Below are 16,949 nucleotides of genomic sequence, written 5' to 3'. Positions count from 1 at the left end.
TGCCAGGATGGTAGTCAAAGAGAAGTGAATACTTTCTTTTGTACCATGGGCAGAATTTCTATTTTTGATGCCTGTTTTTTGCATTCTGCACAAGGAGGCATATTTAATGTTGTGGTAAAGTTGTATGAATGTGCCCTGTTGCTGAGCACTGATGGACCTGATTAGATTCTTTGCACAAACTTGTTAGGATTAGCCTCTTGGAAGAGTGAGATGGCTGATTTTGAACTTGTGCTTTGGGGTAGAAAAGTTTTTTTTTTTTTTTTTAAGTTAAACACCCAAAGCCTTAAAATACTATGTATTATGACACTAAGTTCTGTACAGGTGTACATAAATATACAAGAATGTAAATTGTTGTATACAGTGCTTTGTGTATTATGTTGTTTTCTACAATATAATGTAGAATACCTTACCAATTTTATCACTATAATTTTTGTTCATTCCTATTCTAGTATTTGTTACAGTATTGACTATTTATTTAAGTAACTTGGTGGAACTATTTATTTTGTGCTGCAGCGGAGCAAGTCTCCTATCTTTTTGTACTTTTATACAGTTTTTATTCCTATTTACTATTATTATACCATCATGTTTAAATTATTGTTGTAACATCAAGTTGCCTCTTCCACACACTGATTGGCCTCAATGTGAAATATGTGCCTTGGTGAAATAAATACTAAAGAATGTGCACCGTGGATTTGAGTATCTTTGATCTGCATGGTCCACTTAAGGCAGACACATAAAGATACTTCACTACCCAGAAGTCTGTGCGCCATTGTCAGAATATAACGGAGAAATAATCAAATCGAATAAGGCTTTATATATTATTGTTGAAGATTTGGAAATGTAGATACATCAATGACAAGTGCTTTTCGTAAAATTTGTAAGTTACAAATATTTTAAAATGAATTTTAAAAACGTCAATCTGTCCGTTGAAGCTCCGGGCCAATGGTAGTATCTCATCTATTGTAGCAAACAGCCAATCGCCGTCGCTGTTCTTAGGAGGCGGCATCGGGCGGAGAACTGCTGTTAGTTTGTGCTGTGTTTATTGTTAAGGTTGTGTGGATTAGCACTGCGGTACCCACTTCATTTTCATAATATCAACAATATAGCTTTAAGATGAGTTAAAGATGCGCGGTGAGTACTGCTTAAGTCTGCGTTCATGCACATCCGTATCGAACAATTTAACGAGGCTATTCCGCATTGACGAGGGCTAGATTAGCTTTAAATGCAGGCCAGTAACTGTTTTTGTTTATACTGTTAAAACTGATATTTGTGGTTGTTGCTTCTTGGCTTGCACATCTGACCGGATACATCATAGCACACTTATAAAGCACCTTAATGTGTAACTTAGCTGTAGCCTCTGTGTGTGTATTTCCAGTAGGCACCGCACTGCGGGGACTGACAGAAAGGGACTGACGGCCAGAGGAAGGACAGGAGGCAGGGGGGACTAGCTTCATAGACAGGAGAGTGTGTGTGTGGGGGGAGGCAGGGGGAGGAATTTAAAGGGGACATTCTTAGCAGGAGTTACCAAGTTATAATGCTGTATTTATTTCCATTTCACTTTATGTCAGAACTGTCCTGAGCTGTCTACTTGGAATGACAGCTGGTGTTTCCAGTGGCTGACAGGGAAGGAATTTACCAAACACAGAGAAGAAAACATGAATGAAGGAAAAGTGAAAGAAAGAACCATGATACTGCACTAGAACTGATCCACACCTGTTTCTTAGGAATACCCTCATCTGCCACCAGCTTGCCCTGGTAATGGCTAATTCAGTGGCCTTGGTGGTCCAAGCAGAACTCTTACCACCTCAGTCCACTGCCTCGCTCTCTCCGTTCCCATCTCTGCTGGGCTCAGGAGAGGATGGGGAGGACGACAGGGAGAGAGGGGAGCTGGTGGAGGGAGACAAGGGAGTAGTAGAAGGTGGAGAGGAAGTGGTTCTGGACATGGTGACGTCGTCTGTGTCAGGCCCAGCCCAGCAGCCCAAGCAGACGGACCATCCCTTTCAGTGTCTGGACTGTGGCAAGAGCTTCAGGTGGTCGTCCAGGCTGACTCACCACCAGCGGAGCCACAACAATGAGAGACCCTACCGTTGCAACCTCTGCCCCAAGGCCTTCAAGGGCTCCTCTGCTCTGCTGTACCACCAACGGTATACCTTAACAATACAGTAATGCACTATTAGAGTATTTTTGTAATAGAAACATAGCTCTTTACTATCCACATATTGTAACCTTGTTATAATAGTGTTGTGAATTGGACCTCCCTCGTCTACACTGATGTGATCATGTTAATAGACATCTGAAATGTAGCAATGAGTACCAGTGGTGCTTACAGTCAGAGCGTTTTAACACACATTAACATGTACATACAGTGTGTGCCACAGGCCAAAGTTTTAAGAGCCAGTCTCATTAGCTTTTAACAAATCCTCCCAGCATTCAGCGTTGATAAAGGATGTGATGTCAATGTACCAATTAGATCAGTGAATAAATATTTAGGAGGGTGATCATAAACTGTTAATAGTGTATTAGAGCGATGCTGCAGTTTGTAGTCTGGCAGTGCAATATTTGACAAAACATGGTGATTGCACATAAATAGAATAATGACTTCTCCATTTCCAAACACAGCACATCAGCATTTCTATTGGCCAATCAGGCAATTTTGAAGATCAGATTTGAACAAGGTGCTCTGTGAGTCCACCAGAGCCGGCTTGGAGATTTCAGAGAACAGTATACTTTCAAAAGAAAATCTGAACCAAAGTCTGGATCCACCTCTTCCTTACTCATTCTGTGTTCAGTCCAAATTCATGTTAAGAGGAAACTTAAGGTAGCAGATTACTATTCGAAATCCATGATTCATACCTTTTAATTAATGCAGGTACTTGACTGCCAGTGTATAAAAGAGAAAGTATTTCCATGTATTTCTATTCTAATTACGTGTCACAGCTTTAATGACTCTACATTATTAATTGTGCCGTCCTCCTAAATAGTTGTGTTTTTTTGTAGGTCTCACTCAGGGGAGAAGCCTTACAAATGTCAGGACTGTGGCAAAGCCTTCAAGCGCTCCTCTCTGCTCCAGGTGAGATCAGATTTAGAAACAAGGAGAAGTCATGCTGAGTTATGAGACAGGTTTTACATCTCTGTCTGTCTGTCTCCAGGTCCATCAGAGTGTTCACACTGGAGTGCGAACCTTCTTGTGCCCCTATTGCCCCCTGACCTTTAAATGGAGTTCTCACTACCAGTATCACCTGCGCCAGCACACTGGAGAATGCCCATACCCCTGTGACACTTGCCCCAAGGCCTTCAAGAACTCAAGCAGTCTGCGGCGACACAAGAATGTCCATCTTGGTCTCAAGCCTTACACCTGCTCGGTTTGTAACAAGTCCTTCACTCAGTCCACCAACCTTAGGCAGCACATGAGGATACATACAGGCGAGAGGCCATACATCTGTGGTGAGTGTGGACGCAGCTTCACACATTCATCAAACCTGGCTCTGCACAAGAACTCTCACTCCAACCTCAATACAGGAGGGAAGGAGGGGAAGAGGGGAGAGGACGGAAGGAAGGGGAATGAGGTAGTGGAGGTGGTGGTAGGGGCAGAGGAAGTGACATCATCCATGTTGACGGACATGGTGGGGTTTGTGAGCCAGGAAGGAACTGATGGAGTGGGGGTGGGGATGGAAGAAGTGTTCCTGTCAACCACCTCATCTGGCCAGAATCCGAGCCTTCTCCCCCAGCTCACTCTCACCCCGTCCGGGGAGGATGTGTGTGCATCTAGGGCTATCGGGACAGAGGTTCACCTGAGCACTGACACTGGGGCCAGTGTGCTGCTTTACAGCTGTGGCAGCTGCAGCCATACCTTTGGCACGCAAACAGAGCTGGAGGAGCACCAGGCCATCCACATGGCTCCAGAGGGGCACGGGGCCAGTGGGGAGGCGGGGCCTGGGGCAGGGATGGAGGTTGGGGATGGGCTCGTTGGAGCTGGACACCTGCTGGCTGACTTTGAGGAGGTGGTGGAGACCACCACAGTGGCTGAAAATGGACACACGACAGAGGTTCTCCTTGGACTGACGGAGGGAGCAGATAGCAACAATGCAGTAAGTGATGGGATCAAACGGATAAACGCAAGAAGAGAAAAATAAAACCCTTCCACATTTGTGATGTGGAATGGAAAAGAATAACATTAGACACATCAGTCTATGTAATATAAATGTAATTAATCTAGGAAAAATCCCACGCTATGAAGTTAACGAGTTCAAATTGAAGTTATGTTTTTTTGATATGTATTACTTCCTTTGGTTTGTCCTCAGAATGTGGGCACCACCCAGGCCCAGTTTGACCTGCTGCAGAGCTTCACCGAGGTGACTCAGAGCTCTGAGACCGTTCAGCCAGAGGCCAGAACCACATGGGCAGGGCTGTCATGTGGCTACTGCAATAAGACCTTCAAGACCAGTGGAGGCCTCAATAGACACATGTCACTGGTGAGAATGCCTGTTGTAATTGCTCTACTACTTACACTGCTATACAGATTATCCATCTTAAAATAACCTTTATCTCCTGTGCCCCCCTTTTGTTTGTCCAGATGCACTCTCTTTCATCACAGTCCCGCTCCCAGTTCAGCTGCTCCGCCTGCGACCGCTCCTTTCCCCTTCTCTCCTCACTCCTCACCCACCAGCACTCCCACACCCCTGAGCAGCGTCTCCTGGCTGAGGCAGAGGCTGAGATAGTGTGCCCTCCGTCCCTCTCTCTGTCTCTCCCCCTGCCCTCCTCTCCCAGCCAGGCTGACAAGCAGCAGGAAGGCCAGAGGGAGATCCATGTCAACATCATTACCGTCGGAGAGGAGCAAGAGGAGCAGCCAGCCAAACCGACCAAAGCCCCCAAAAAGACAGGAGCCAGCAAGAGCACTCCTGCTGGAGGTAATGGCATTTTCATATCAGAACAGATGCAAAACTTTCATATTTCAATATTTGACTATACACATGGAAATTTAACCAGGGCAGTAGGCTCGTGTGTTATGGTATTTACTTTCCACCTGCACTGGCAGGTCTGTGATTGCAAAGCTAGCCATGCTGCATTCAGATTCAAAGTGGGTCTCATAAGACATGAGCAGCAAGCAGGGAACTTGATCTTTCTTTGTCCTCAAGATGAGTTAAGAGGTTGCTTTTTATTGTTATAATTGCAGTGGTTGCTAGAAAAGCCACATTTTATTCCGTCTTTACGGTATTAAAATGGAAATTTTAATTAAAAATGTTTACACAAATGTGACACTGTTTCACACACTGTCATGCAGAGAGGCCATACCGCTGCTCCGAGTGTGGAAAAGCCTTCAAAGGTTCATCGGGGCTAAAGTACCACATGAGGGATCACACTGGGGAAAGGCCCTACCGCTGCACTGAGTGTGGAAAGAGTTTTAAAAGGTCGTCGCTGCTTTCAATCCATCAGAGGGTAAGGCTCACTCTCCTGTTGCAAGTTTCCGAGATCCATGATTTGGGAGCTGAATTTCATGATTTATTTCATTGTGGAACTCCACATTCCTCAAATTTACAGGGGTTGTGGCTCTCCAGTATAGTACACACCCCTGCAGATGAATGCAGTCTACAACAGACAAATCCAAACAGCAATAAAAACTCCTTCCTCTGCAATAACACACTGGAGTTACAGCACTCTTGTGGTTACGTAGTTATTATCACACAATGCTTGAGCTGTAACAGTCCTTTCTTTAGCATTCTTCATGTATTCTTCATGTAACTTCATGAGTTCTTTGGTTTCAAAGCATTCTTTATGGGTTGTACTCATTACAACACACACCCAAAATCATTTGTATTAACAACACTCACAGCAACCACACCACAAAGTGCAGCAGAGATGTCTAGGTTATGTGCTGTAAGTATAGTTGATAGTGTAACTACAACTTAGAATATAATAAAAGAAATATATATATATATATATATATATATATATTGGATACTGCTTTTGCTACAAACTTGAAACATAATGCCAAAAAATAATAAGTAATCAAGTTCTTTTTTCTTTTTTTTTTTTTACACTTTACCCAGGTACACACAGGTGTACGGGCATTCCAGTGCCCTCACTGCCCTCTCACTTTCAAATGGAGCTCTCACTACCAGTACCATTTGCGGCAGCACACAGGTGAGAGGCCATATGTGTGTAAGGAGTGTGGCAAGTCCTTCAAAAACACCAGCTGTCTGCGTCGACACAGTCAGATGCACTCTGGGCTGCGGCCTCATACCTGCTCCATCTGCTCCAAGTCTTTCTCCCAGACATCAAACCTTAAACAGGTCAGTGCAGCCTGTAAAGATTCAGCTGTGAACTCGCGTAGATTCTGAGCCTTTTGGATTGAATCGTTTTCTATCTTATTAACAGTTTTCTCCATTTCTCTTCCCTCTTGTTGTTTTGTTCCTCTGAGAGCAGCATGAACGCACCCATTCTGGTGAGAGACCCTTTCAGTGCACACACTGCAATAAAAGCTTTACACACTCCTCCAACCTTCAGCTCCACCTTCGCACACACTCCTCACGCAAGGACTTCAAATGCCCGTACTGCTCTAAGGAGTTTGTTATGCACTCCTACTTGCAGAGGCACATCCGTACCCATGGCAGCGGTGTTCCCCTGCCCTGCCCTGGTGGTGGAGGTAAAGACGGTGTGGCTGTGAAAGCCAGTGTTGGAGGAGTAACAACCACCACAACCTTGCTCAACCCCATCACCCTGGAAGCCTCAGGAAACAGTGGCAGCCTGATTGTGTCCCAGCCAGCACTTAATATTCCCCCCAACACCTCCCAGAACTACTTTATGATTCAGACAGCCAGCGGCCTGCAGCTCATTCCTCTGTCATCCCCTACACCTACCCCTCCTCCTCCTCCTCCACCACCTCCGTCCCAGCCCCAAAACTTCTTCCTCCTGCAGTGCCCCTCCAACAACGGCAGCCAGTCCAGCTTGATTCTTGTTCCCACAACAAACAACCCTCCACCAGCTCTGGAGCCACAGACTCTGCCTGTACTCCAGACTATCCAAGCACTCCAGCCCGTCCTAAACCAAACACAGACTCAGATACCCCAGTTTCCAACTCTATCACAGCAACAACAGCAGACCAGGATCATAATCACCAACAACAATAACAATGCAAACACTCCTGTTGCCACACCAACGCATACCCTGTCAGCTAACTCCCTACTGACTAAGCCCATATTAGGGAAAAGCACACGGACAGCACGGGGCAGGCGGGGCCGCAAACCAAAAGCTGTTCTTCAGAAGTCTGCAACAGCTCCTGTCAGTCAGACTGCAGGTGGAGCTTTGTCCGTAACAAATTGTAATGTGACCCTAAGTGTCACACAGACTATTGCTGCAGCTGACACTACCACAGAGTCATCGCCATCATCTGTATCGACTGTTTCCCACCGTTCCTTGTCAACATCTTGCACTACTGTCCCAATATTTTCATCTTCCACCTCTGTAGTCCCCACAGTGGACAGCTCAGGACCCACATCAACTGTTACCATGGTTACACCAGCCACCACAGTAGCCACTGCTTCAGTTTCAAGTCCTATCCCTGCTAATCCGGGCAGGAAAACTCAGAACACTGTTGAGCAAATGAGGACAGGGGACACCATGACAGGGAAACAGTTTGTGTTGTGTTTTGATAATGAAGAACAGACAAAGGAGGGGATGAATATTGAGGAGGGTGGGGAGTCATATGTGTTACAGTTTGAAGGGGATGCATCAGCAGAGGCGGTTGATGGGGGAATGGGTGGGGAGGGAAAGTCACTTGTGCTTCAGTTCAAGACAGATGGGCAAGGTGAAGGAGAAAAAGGGGGGGATAAGGGAGGGATGATGTCACTTCTGCACAACTGGGGTGGAGAGAAGGGTGAGAGACATGCAGGAGAGGAGAGCAGCCAGGGGGAATCTTACGTCCTCCATTTCCATACGGAGGCACAGGACAGTGGTCCATCCAGTGCCACCTTCAGCCAAGGGCAAGACAACAGCCTGCAACTTTCCTGCACCTCAACCCAAGGTTTGGTTCCCCTTGATGGGCAAGAGGTGGTGTTTGAGCTGGGGGGTGAGACCAAAATGGAGCAGGAAACTGAGGAGGGTATGCAGATGATCGCCCTGATAGAAGGTGAAGGGGGAATGATGGGAGAAGAAGGGACAGGTTGCAATGCTGCAAGTGGTAGGGTTACTGAGGGTGGGGGGAGTATATTTCAGCTAGAAAGCGGAGAGGAAATTGTCATAATTGAGGTCAGCACCAGTAGCTTGAGGGAAGGGAGAATGGAGAGAGGAGGGGAAGGGGAGATCTCACAAAATAGTGAGGTAAAATATGAGAGTACAACTGCAGAGGCGAATGAAAAGTCTGTAAAGGAACACAACTCTGCAGCCAATACAGAGGTACAGACATCCACTGAGGACACAATAAGAAATGGACCTATATCTAACTCTAAAGACATGCAGTTCTCTAACTAAAACCAGTGTGCATGTTAGAGGAAAAAAAGTGTGTGTGAATGAATGCCTCACAGTTTGTGAGCTAAGTGTGTTTGCACTTTAGTCAGTTTGAGTTCTCCTGGAACTGAAAAGGAACATGCAGTTAGATGAGTACTGTGTTGTAATGCCATGGTGCCACATACTAGAAATGTTATACATTCAAATAGGCTGTACATGGACCTCAGAATATTCCTAAATATATTAGTTTAAATGATACTGTCATTGGCAGTTTGTTTATTAAGTAAATAAGTTTGTGAATAAATGTTGTAAATGGCCTACTTTCTTCACAACGGTAATAATAAATTGTAGTAATTATTAATAAATCTGTTTTGGTTCACTTGTTATCATTTGCATTTTTCGTGTGTTTTTATTTTTTTTTTAGTCTCAGTTTAATTTTTTTCCCCCCGTTTAAAAAACTTAAGCATAGAAAGCTCGCCGCAGTTGGAGCCCCGTGTTCGTTTGTTAAGTTGGGTTTGTCATTCACGTAAAGTTTACGCAGCGCGGATTGTACGTACGCATATGGCGTAGGTCGTAGCATTGAAAACCTGTAAGAGGACGCAAAGCAGAGTACGTCTGTACTCAGAATTCCTCCTTTTTTTAAAGCAAGAAACGACTTTGTGGTCATTCAGTGAAAGTGCCATAGCTGCACGACAACAAACAGAGACACACGCAGCGTGTATTTCCCATCTCTCCGCTGAATTTGAGCGGCGTTGTGCAGAAGGTAAGCGGGATCGTGTTTTAGAGCAGAAGCAGGGGGTCTACGTGTGTCAGGAGACCGCAGCCCTAAGTAGTAACCATATAAGGCTTCAACAAGGTCTTTTCGCTTTCGACTTTACCTTTGATGATCACGGTTTAACGTGAAGATGACAGCTAGAATGGTGTGTATGGTACAGAAGGGTGCATGCATGCTACAAATCCTCCATAATCCCCATCTGTCTTTGTTGTTTGGAGCTAGCGTGGGCGTGATGTTTCATTGCAACTACTGGATCGCTGATTGCGAAGTCTAGTGGATTGCATAATATGAATGTTGGAGATACATTGATCCATTTCAACTACAACACGCGTGTCATATAACACAAGAAGTCGAACAGTATCACTGATCTGCATGATTTGGTATCAAACAGCCCAAAGCTACTTTTCACTGTCCCCTGTCTTGACAATATAGAAACATCCTCCTGTCCATGTGCCCTTCTTTAAATGTGTCTCTCTAGGTTCCCTGTGCACACAGTGTGGATGTTGGAGTTTGCAACATACTGTGTGTTGAAACAGTAGGCCTGCTGTTTGAGCATAAAGCCTAAACATGGTGAGGCTGGAGCTGGATCAAGTGGTGATGAGGAGGATGAAAGAGGAGGACATAGAGATGATCAAAGCCCTCATCAAGGTTTGTACGACATACTCAGATAAAGTTTTGGACAGGCTTCTTTCATCTGGGTTAATGTGGAACTGTACTCCTGTCCTTCTGAGACTTGTGCTTGATTTTATTTTTAACTTGCATGGATTTCATTCCAGGAGGGCTGCGAGGGCACAGAAAACCGTCTCATCCTCCACATCCTCACTCGTCCGCTCTGCCTCTTCATCTTGGCTGTTTTCTCCTCAATCCTGCGCTGCCTTGTCCACTCCTTTATCCTTGCCCTCGCCATTCCTGTCTTCCTGCTAATAATCTTTCTCAAGATCACCATGCCGCGGTCCACAGGGGTTCTAGGCAGCAGTCGTCCCTACTGGGACTATGTGGGCAGCAGCTACCGGGGGACACAGGCTGAGACACTGCAGAATCCCTATTGTAGGATTAGTGGCAAGACACCACTGACAAAAAAGGTGAGGCTGCTGGTTTGCTGGAAATTCTTAATTTTTTTTGCAATTTTAGTGACCAAATATTGCAGCAATATAATCTTAATTTCTTTTCTTCAGCCAAGATGCAGAATCGGGTCCAAAGACAAGGACAAGGAGATGTCAACAGAGAAGATCACCCCAGAGAGGGAACAGGCAGCGGGACAGGTATGGGTGGCAGACTGCGACGGGGAGATCGTGGGCTGCATCTTCCGGGAGAGTGAGACGCGAGCGGGCATCAGGAGGATCTGCAGGGTGGTGACAGGCTGCTGGTACCGCAGGGAGGGCCTGGCTCGGCTGCTTGTCCAGAGTGTGGAGCAGAGAGAGAGGGAGGCTGGGGCACACAGAGTGTATGCACATGTCCCCTACCCCTCCAAGGTGGGGGAGGCCTTCTTCAGGAAACTGGGCTATCAGCAGCTGGGGGAGGGGACTGATGAAGAAGAAGATGATGAAGAGATAAAGCTGGAGACTCCAGAGAGAGGCTTTCTGGGACACCCCCTCACCAAGGTGTTTTACAAAGACCTGTGATTGAGTGATGAATGACTCATGGAGTGAAAAAAAAAGTGGCAGTGAGCCCAGGATTGGCTAAAGTTAAAGAAGAGATAACATAAGTGCACAATGTGGATCTCTGCAGGGTGACAGTGTCATTGCTGCAACACGTTTGATTTCTTGTTAAGTTAATAATTTATTGAATATTTTTGTTATTTATGCCAATATTTATTTACTGTATGTGTTGCTGTTCTACGTGTGAGTTTGGTTATAAGTATACTTTTACCTTTTTATTATTCAAAGCACCATCTCTTCTTTTTCCCCAAAGCAAATGGTTGTTTATTATTTAAAAATTCAAAAATTATATCATGATGCCTCAGGCCTGCTGTTCTCTATCATTTGTAATGAAGTAAAAATATTTATGTTAAATGTCTGCAGAGAAAATGTTTTTTTTGTTTTGTTTTTTTAACTCAACACAGTAATTTGTGTGTGTGTGTGTGTGTGTGTGTGTGTGTGTGTGTGTGTGTCTGTGTGTGAAGCCATACAAATGTGTAGGAGGACATACAGTTGCTGTATAGGAAGTACATGTGGTTTATATGAATCTGCTTTTATCTGCTTGTGCTCCCTGGCTGCGACTGCTCACCCTCATTTACAGTATGTAGGTTTATGAGTCTGCAAAAACAGTGCACCCTCCCTTTTCTTCAGCATGCACGCTCTCTTTGTTTTTGGTTTCCTTTGTTATATTTTACAACTTGGCAGAAACACCACCGACTGAGAAATCCAAATTCTGCATTCATTCATGTTGATAACGGTGGTATGTGTCACTCATTAACCCAATACTTTAGTGCTGAAACTGTTAGTTGAATAATTGGTTGATAGAAAATTAATTAAATAGTGACAGTATCATTATTTTTATTCATTTATATAATTTGTCTAAAAAAATGAAACATTTTCTGGTAACAACCTCTTAAGGATTTGCATACTTTTTTATATCATTGTAAAGTTGATGCTACTTGTCACACAAAATATAGAGCATCACTTTGGGCTGTGGTAACTTCAATAGATATTAGATTAACTGAAAAATAACAAATATAGATAATCTTGAAATGACAGTAACTGTTGCAGCCCTAACATATTACAAAGTCACTTACTTAAATCCACTTTGATATTAGTGTTTCAAAACTCATTTGCATTGCATATTTTAGCACAGCACATTAAATATATGCAGAGGTTATTCTGACTCAAGAATGTGCATGTGGTTTGCAGGTGAATGGCAGTTTATGTATCTAAGAGGGGAAATGCACACAGCCCCTCTCTGAGGCTAACCTTAATATGGTTAGCAGCCCTTACGTTTGCATTGCGAATCTACCCTACTGCTAACCACAGACGATGTCAGTATAGCATCAACATGCCACAGATAAACACCACAGGATGTTTGTACAATGTTAATGTGTGAGGGAAGGAAGCATATCTCACCTGATGTGAAGACAGATATAAGCTTATACTTTTCTGCAAACTCTTAATCATGCAAGCTGTTGTGGAAAATCACTGTCCTTTAATTAACTCTGATGAGAAAGCTGAGCAGTAACCCAACAGTGTTGTTACATGTGCAACTAAGTGTGTGGTCAGGCCAATTCCACCTTGTAAAAGCTGTATTTTTACTTGTGACACTTCTTGGTCATCAGGTTGTTTCTTCATGACTGTCAAAAAGCTGACACCTGTTAGCTGGGCCTCTACCCGCCCGATCTGTAGCTATTATTGTTGTCAGGAAACAGATGTGAGTTCACACACTGGAAAGAAAGTCTGTTTGTGACTGTGGTCGTGTGCGTCTGCACGGTATGGCTGTGTCTAAGTGTGTGTGCGTACGCGCGTGTGCAGGGTGTGGGCGGGTGGGTTTCGGAAAGTATGACTTGGCATTTCCTACACCCGGTTTCTGCCCCTGACTATGGGCTAAATGCACAGCCATGTCTGGCCATACTGAACTACTCCACCACACACACACACACACACACACACAGACAGTGCACAAGAGGGTTGGTAGTGCACGCGAGTGTCCATGTGTGACTGTGAGATGACCTTGGTCAGCTGTGGTCAAGCCCAGAGAGCTGGGTGGGAAGTGGTTTCATATAGTTTGGCATTTGATCAGCCTCTTGAAGTCAGGAAAAGACACATGCACACAAGATCAAATGAGCAGAGACATTAGGCTTAGTGCACCGTCAGAGTAATGCAATATGATGTGAGGTTGCTCTGGGCATAAAGACACACATACACATGAATCACTCTAAATTTTGAGGCACCACACAATCACAGGATAAATTAGATGAATTTGTTCCAGATGATGTATAACATATAGACTGTGTTAATGACATGGTCCTACAGATGGTTAACACACACACACACACACATGCGCACATACACGTGCAGATGAGCTCCAAAAACAGCCACCCTGGGAAACGGTGAATTCCCCAAACCACAGAGTGCATGAGAGGGTGAGGGGAGTCATGGGAAAGCAGGATGCCTGCATGTAGTACCACTGAGCGAGCAGCCAGAGCTAAAACAGACAGAGCAAAGAAAAGACGAGAGCAAAATAATACACATCCTGATTTGGCAAGGGCGGATGACAGCATCTGATGGTTCAAAGGCTTATGAGTGAGATTTATCCACACACTGTGGTCGGTCAGCTGGCCGGCCAGTCTAGCAGACACGTAGGGTGAAGGAGGTCGATTACAGTTCTGCTCCCAGCCTGACACAGTTTGGGAAAACCCAGATCAGAGGACAAAGTAGGTGTCAGGGCCTCCAAGGTCTGGGAACGCCTATGACTCCACCAAATTTTTGGGCCTAGAGGGGTGGGGGGGCTAGAGAGGGGGAAAGGGTGAAATGCGAGAGGGGTCAGTGGCAGTCCCTCTGAAAATCAAGGTGAGAAGGTATCTGGAAGTTCTTACTAAATGATGTGGGAAAAAAAAGTGGAGGGACCGGTGACTGTGTGAGTCTTAAGTGTTTGGAAAGTTCCAGCCAGCTGGCAAAGTATACTGACGTCTGTGAAAAACTCCAAAGGTTACAAATCACGTCAAACACTCCTTTCATGTGTGGTCACTCAGATTATTTCGTAAAATCTGTGTTGTGTAATATGTCTTCCCAATAAAATTCATTGAATGCCCTTACCAAAAGAATGCTTTCACTTTAACCATTCTGTAAACTAATGTTGTATTTAAAAAAAAAAACATTATGTCCTTAAAAAACATTGGCAGATGAGTGATTATTTATAGATTTAATTGTTTTGTAGAAAGACAATACAATCTCTCCATTTCTTTTCTAACACGCCCCCTAAACGTACTTTGAAAAATCTTTCTGTCCAACCAGAAGCGGCCTGTTGTATGCAGGATGTTTATGTTTAGAGGTATATGCTCTCAGTTCCCTCCCTTTAACCCCCCATCACAAAAACACACACACACACACACACACACACACACACACACACACACACACACGCACACACATGCACACACATGCACACACATGCACGCACACTTTCACTCTTTCTCATATACCTCCATTTATTACCCATGCCTGCTGAGTGACAAAGCAAAGCGCGTCTTTCAAAATGATTACAAAGCTAGACAGGTGAGCAAAATTGATGCATTTAATCTGTATGTTGTATATGTCTTTGTTTGACACATATTTATACAGCTAGCACATGTATACTATTCATGGAAAAAAAATGTTTTTATATGAATTTATCAAGTTTTTATAAATACTTACCATACTACTATACTGTAATAGTAATATCAGATATTCTTCAATGAAAATCTGTTTGAGTAATTATGATACTATGTTCCTGAGTATTATTAACTAAAGTTTCAGTATTAATGAGTGTTTAACAACTGTCCTGGTTTTGCTAAAAGTTCTGAAAGTGAGAGTGAGAGAAAGCAGTCAATGTTAGCTGTCGTTTGACTGTCCATCGCTCACATTTGGTTAACCACAAGTTTTACATGCGTTTATTGTGCTAACTTACTGGATTAAAGCTTGAAATAATGTGTGAGTCATCTGAATAGTAATACGTTAGAATGGTAGTTTAATGAGTTCCTTAATAGAATTTGTCTCAGACTTTCCTGGCATAAAATGACACGTCTATGCTGCCTACCACTGAAATGATCTGCCACTAATGATGACGGTATTTTTATGATGCTTGTGATTTTTGTTAATGCATCTGGTCTTTAAAAAAATCTTTAAATATTCTTTATGTAAGATATACTATGTCCATTGTTCTTCCTGCATCATATGTCACTAACTAATAAAAAAGTGCTCCTTTTCTCCCTCAGCGTGCTTTTGCCCCGAAAAAAGTTTATCTTCCATTACAAGAATGTGCGCTGGGCAAGGGGCCGGAATGAGACATACCTCTGCTTTGTAGTAAAGAGACGAGTTGGCCCAGACTCCTTGACCTTTGACTTTGGACACCTCCGCAATCGCAATGGCTGCCATGTAGAGGTAAGAAATGTGGGTGAAAATAGGGGAGCATATAAGGTGGGCCTGTTCAGGCAGAAAATAACAAATGAATAACATATGAAAGTATAGGATTATTATATCCTTATTATCTTCTCCATTCTCCTATTTCTCCATAGATGCTGTTCCTGCGCTACTTGGGAGCCTTGTGCCCTGGTCTGTGGGGGTATGGAGCTGCTGGAGAGAGGAGGCTCAGTTACTCCATCACCTGGTTCTGCTCCTGGTCTCCCTGTGCCAACTGCTCCATCAGACTGGCCCAGTTCCTCAGCCAGATGCCCAACCTTCGCCTCAGGATCTTTGTCTCACGCCTTTATTTCTGTGACATGGAGGACAGCCGAGAGAGAGATGGCCTGAGGATGCTGAAAAAAGCTGGGGTGCAGATCACAGTCATGACTTACAAAGGTGTGGTAGAAATATAAAGCAAACATGTATATAACTCTAGAGCCAGAAACGTATGGAAGGTTGAGCCAAACAAATCCCATCTAAAAAGCAGTTGTTTTCCTTATTATGACCACTCTCTAGATGTCAACAACAATGATTACTTTTAACTTTCTCTTCAGACTTCTTTTATTGCTGGCAGACCTTTGTGGCTCGTAAGCAGAGCAACTTCAAAGCCTGGGATGAGCTGCACCAAAACTCTGTTCGTCTTGCCAGAAAACTTCACCGCATCCTCCAGGTAGAAGATTGACCATACCACAGATTTTTCTCCAACCACCAGGCTTTGGTCAAACCCATAAAGATATGTTCAATATCTAATAATGCCATGTCTTCTTTCTTTTTTTCTTTCTCAGCCATTTGAAACAGAGGATTTGAGAGATGCCTTCAAACTTCTTGGACTGTGAACAATACTTGTGACATCCTGTTACCATAAGTCTATTACTATGTCAGAGTAAAGACATGTTGGTCCATCACTACAATTGCTTAACTGAGAATGAAAAAAAACTGAGAAAAAATAGCTTTCAAGTTGCGGCAAGGCTTTAACTTTAGGTACTTACAACTTTGCTGCTTTCCAATGTTGCAATATGATAATGTGAAATAAAATAATATACAATGAGATATTGTCTTGTGTAACTGATGTTAACGTATGTTATGGACTTGAAGTGATGATAGCTTGCGAGCAGTAAGAACTAGCTAATACAACCTTTTCCAAGGTTATTCAAAAACTATTCAGCTAACTGCAAGCAGTAAAGGGGAAACTTGGGGAACAAGTTTAAAATCTTTAGGACAATTCAGCTGACTGATTTTTCTTTCATCCAGATGGTTAGATGAGTCTTTGGGGATTGTTCAAACATCAGGGTTAAATATCTTTTAGAGAAAACACCTCTGTAACCTGAATGTATGCTAACACATGAGAGTCACAAAGTGTTGCCTTCAAATGCTCACTTTTTCAAACTGTACGCCACAGTTTGTAGTGTAAGTTTTATATGTTGTCTCTGATCCCAAGCCAATCTACTTACTTACTTGAGTAATTTTCTTTGAATTGACAGAGGCATTCTCCAAGATAAGTAAGCTGACCTTTATGTGTAAAATAGGTGGAATACCCCTTTAAGGGCATCACTGATACCAGTGTGTGCGCAAATACACCGTCTATTACGGTCACGTAGCCGTTAACGCCGCACGGACACGCCATTCACCGTCACCACCACCGG

The 16,949-nt window shown here is 43.8% G+C and overlaps 3 protein-coding genes across 4 annotated transcripts; all 3 read left to right on the top strand.

Annotated features, from left to right (window-relative positions):
- The first annotated feature begins 1,018 nt into the window (after window positions 1–1,018).
- znf628 (zinc finger protein 628) lies at window positions 1,019–9,756 on the top strand. Its single transcript, XM_022756547.1, has 10 exons — window positions 1,019–1,131; window positions 1,569–2,144; window positions 2,998–3,070; window positions 3,150–4,088; window positions 4,302–4,472; window positions 4,574–4,907; window positions 5,282–5,436; window positions 6,048–6,290; window positions 6,424–8,176; window positions 9,713–9,756. Exons 2-10 carry the CDS (start codon window positions 1,759–1,761, stop codon window positions 9,754–9,756), a joined length of 4,098 nt encoding a protein of 1,365 aa, XP_022612268.1. The 5' UTR covers window positions 1,019–1,131; window positions 1,569–1,758.
- On the top strand, window positions 9,032–11,204 carry nat14 (N-acetyltransferase 14 (putative)). 2 transcript variants are annotated; one of them, XM_022756784.1, is made up of 4 exons: window positions 9,032–9,205; window positions 9,696–9,865; window positions 9,994–10,299; window positions 10,393–11,204. In XM_022756784.1, exons 2-4 carry the CDS (start codon window positions 9,785–9,787, stop codon window positions 10,837–10,839), a joined length of 834 nt encoding a protein of 277 aa, XP_022612505.1. In that variant the 5' UTR covers window positions 9,032–9,205; window positions 9,696–9,784; the 3' UTR covers window positions 10,840–11,204. The 2 variants fall into 2 exon arrangements, with proteins under 2 accessions (XP_022612505.1, XP_022612506.1); XM_022756785.1 differs by lacking the exon at window positions 9,032–9,205 and adding an exon at window positions 9,242–9,362.
- Window positions 11,205–14,335: 3,131 nt separating this feature from the next.
- Window positions 14,336–16,281, top strand: aicda (activation induced cytidine deaminase). Its single transcript, XM_022756801.1, has 5 exons — window positions 14,336–14,421; window positions 15,120–15,285; window positions 15,420–15,702; window positions 15,861–15,976; window positions 16,092–16,281. The coding sequence occupies exons 1-5, from the start codon at window positions 14,402–14,404 to the stop codon at window positions 16,140–16,142; spliced, it is 636 nt and encodes a 211-aa protein (XP_022612522.1). The 5' UTR covers window positions 14,336–14,401; the 3' UTR covers window positions 16,143–16,281.
- The last annotated feature ends 668 nt before the right edge of the window (window positions 16,282–16,949 follow it).

The sequence above is a fragment of the Seriola dumerili genome, unplaced genomic scaffold (genome assembly GCF_002260705.1).
Source record: "Seriola dumerili isolate Sdu_G_001 unplaced genomic scaffold, Sdu_1.0 BDQW01000258.1, whole genome shotgun sequence".
Lineage (NCBI taxonomy): Eukaryota > Metazoa > Chordata > Actinopteri > Carangiformes > Carangidae > Seriola > Seriola dumerili.
This window is presented reverse-complemented; position numbering and strand designations above follow the sequence as displayed.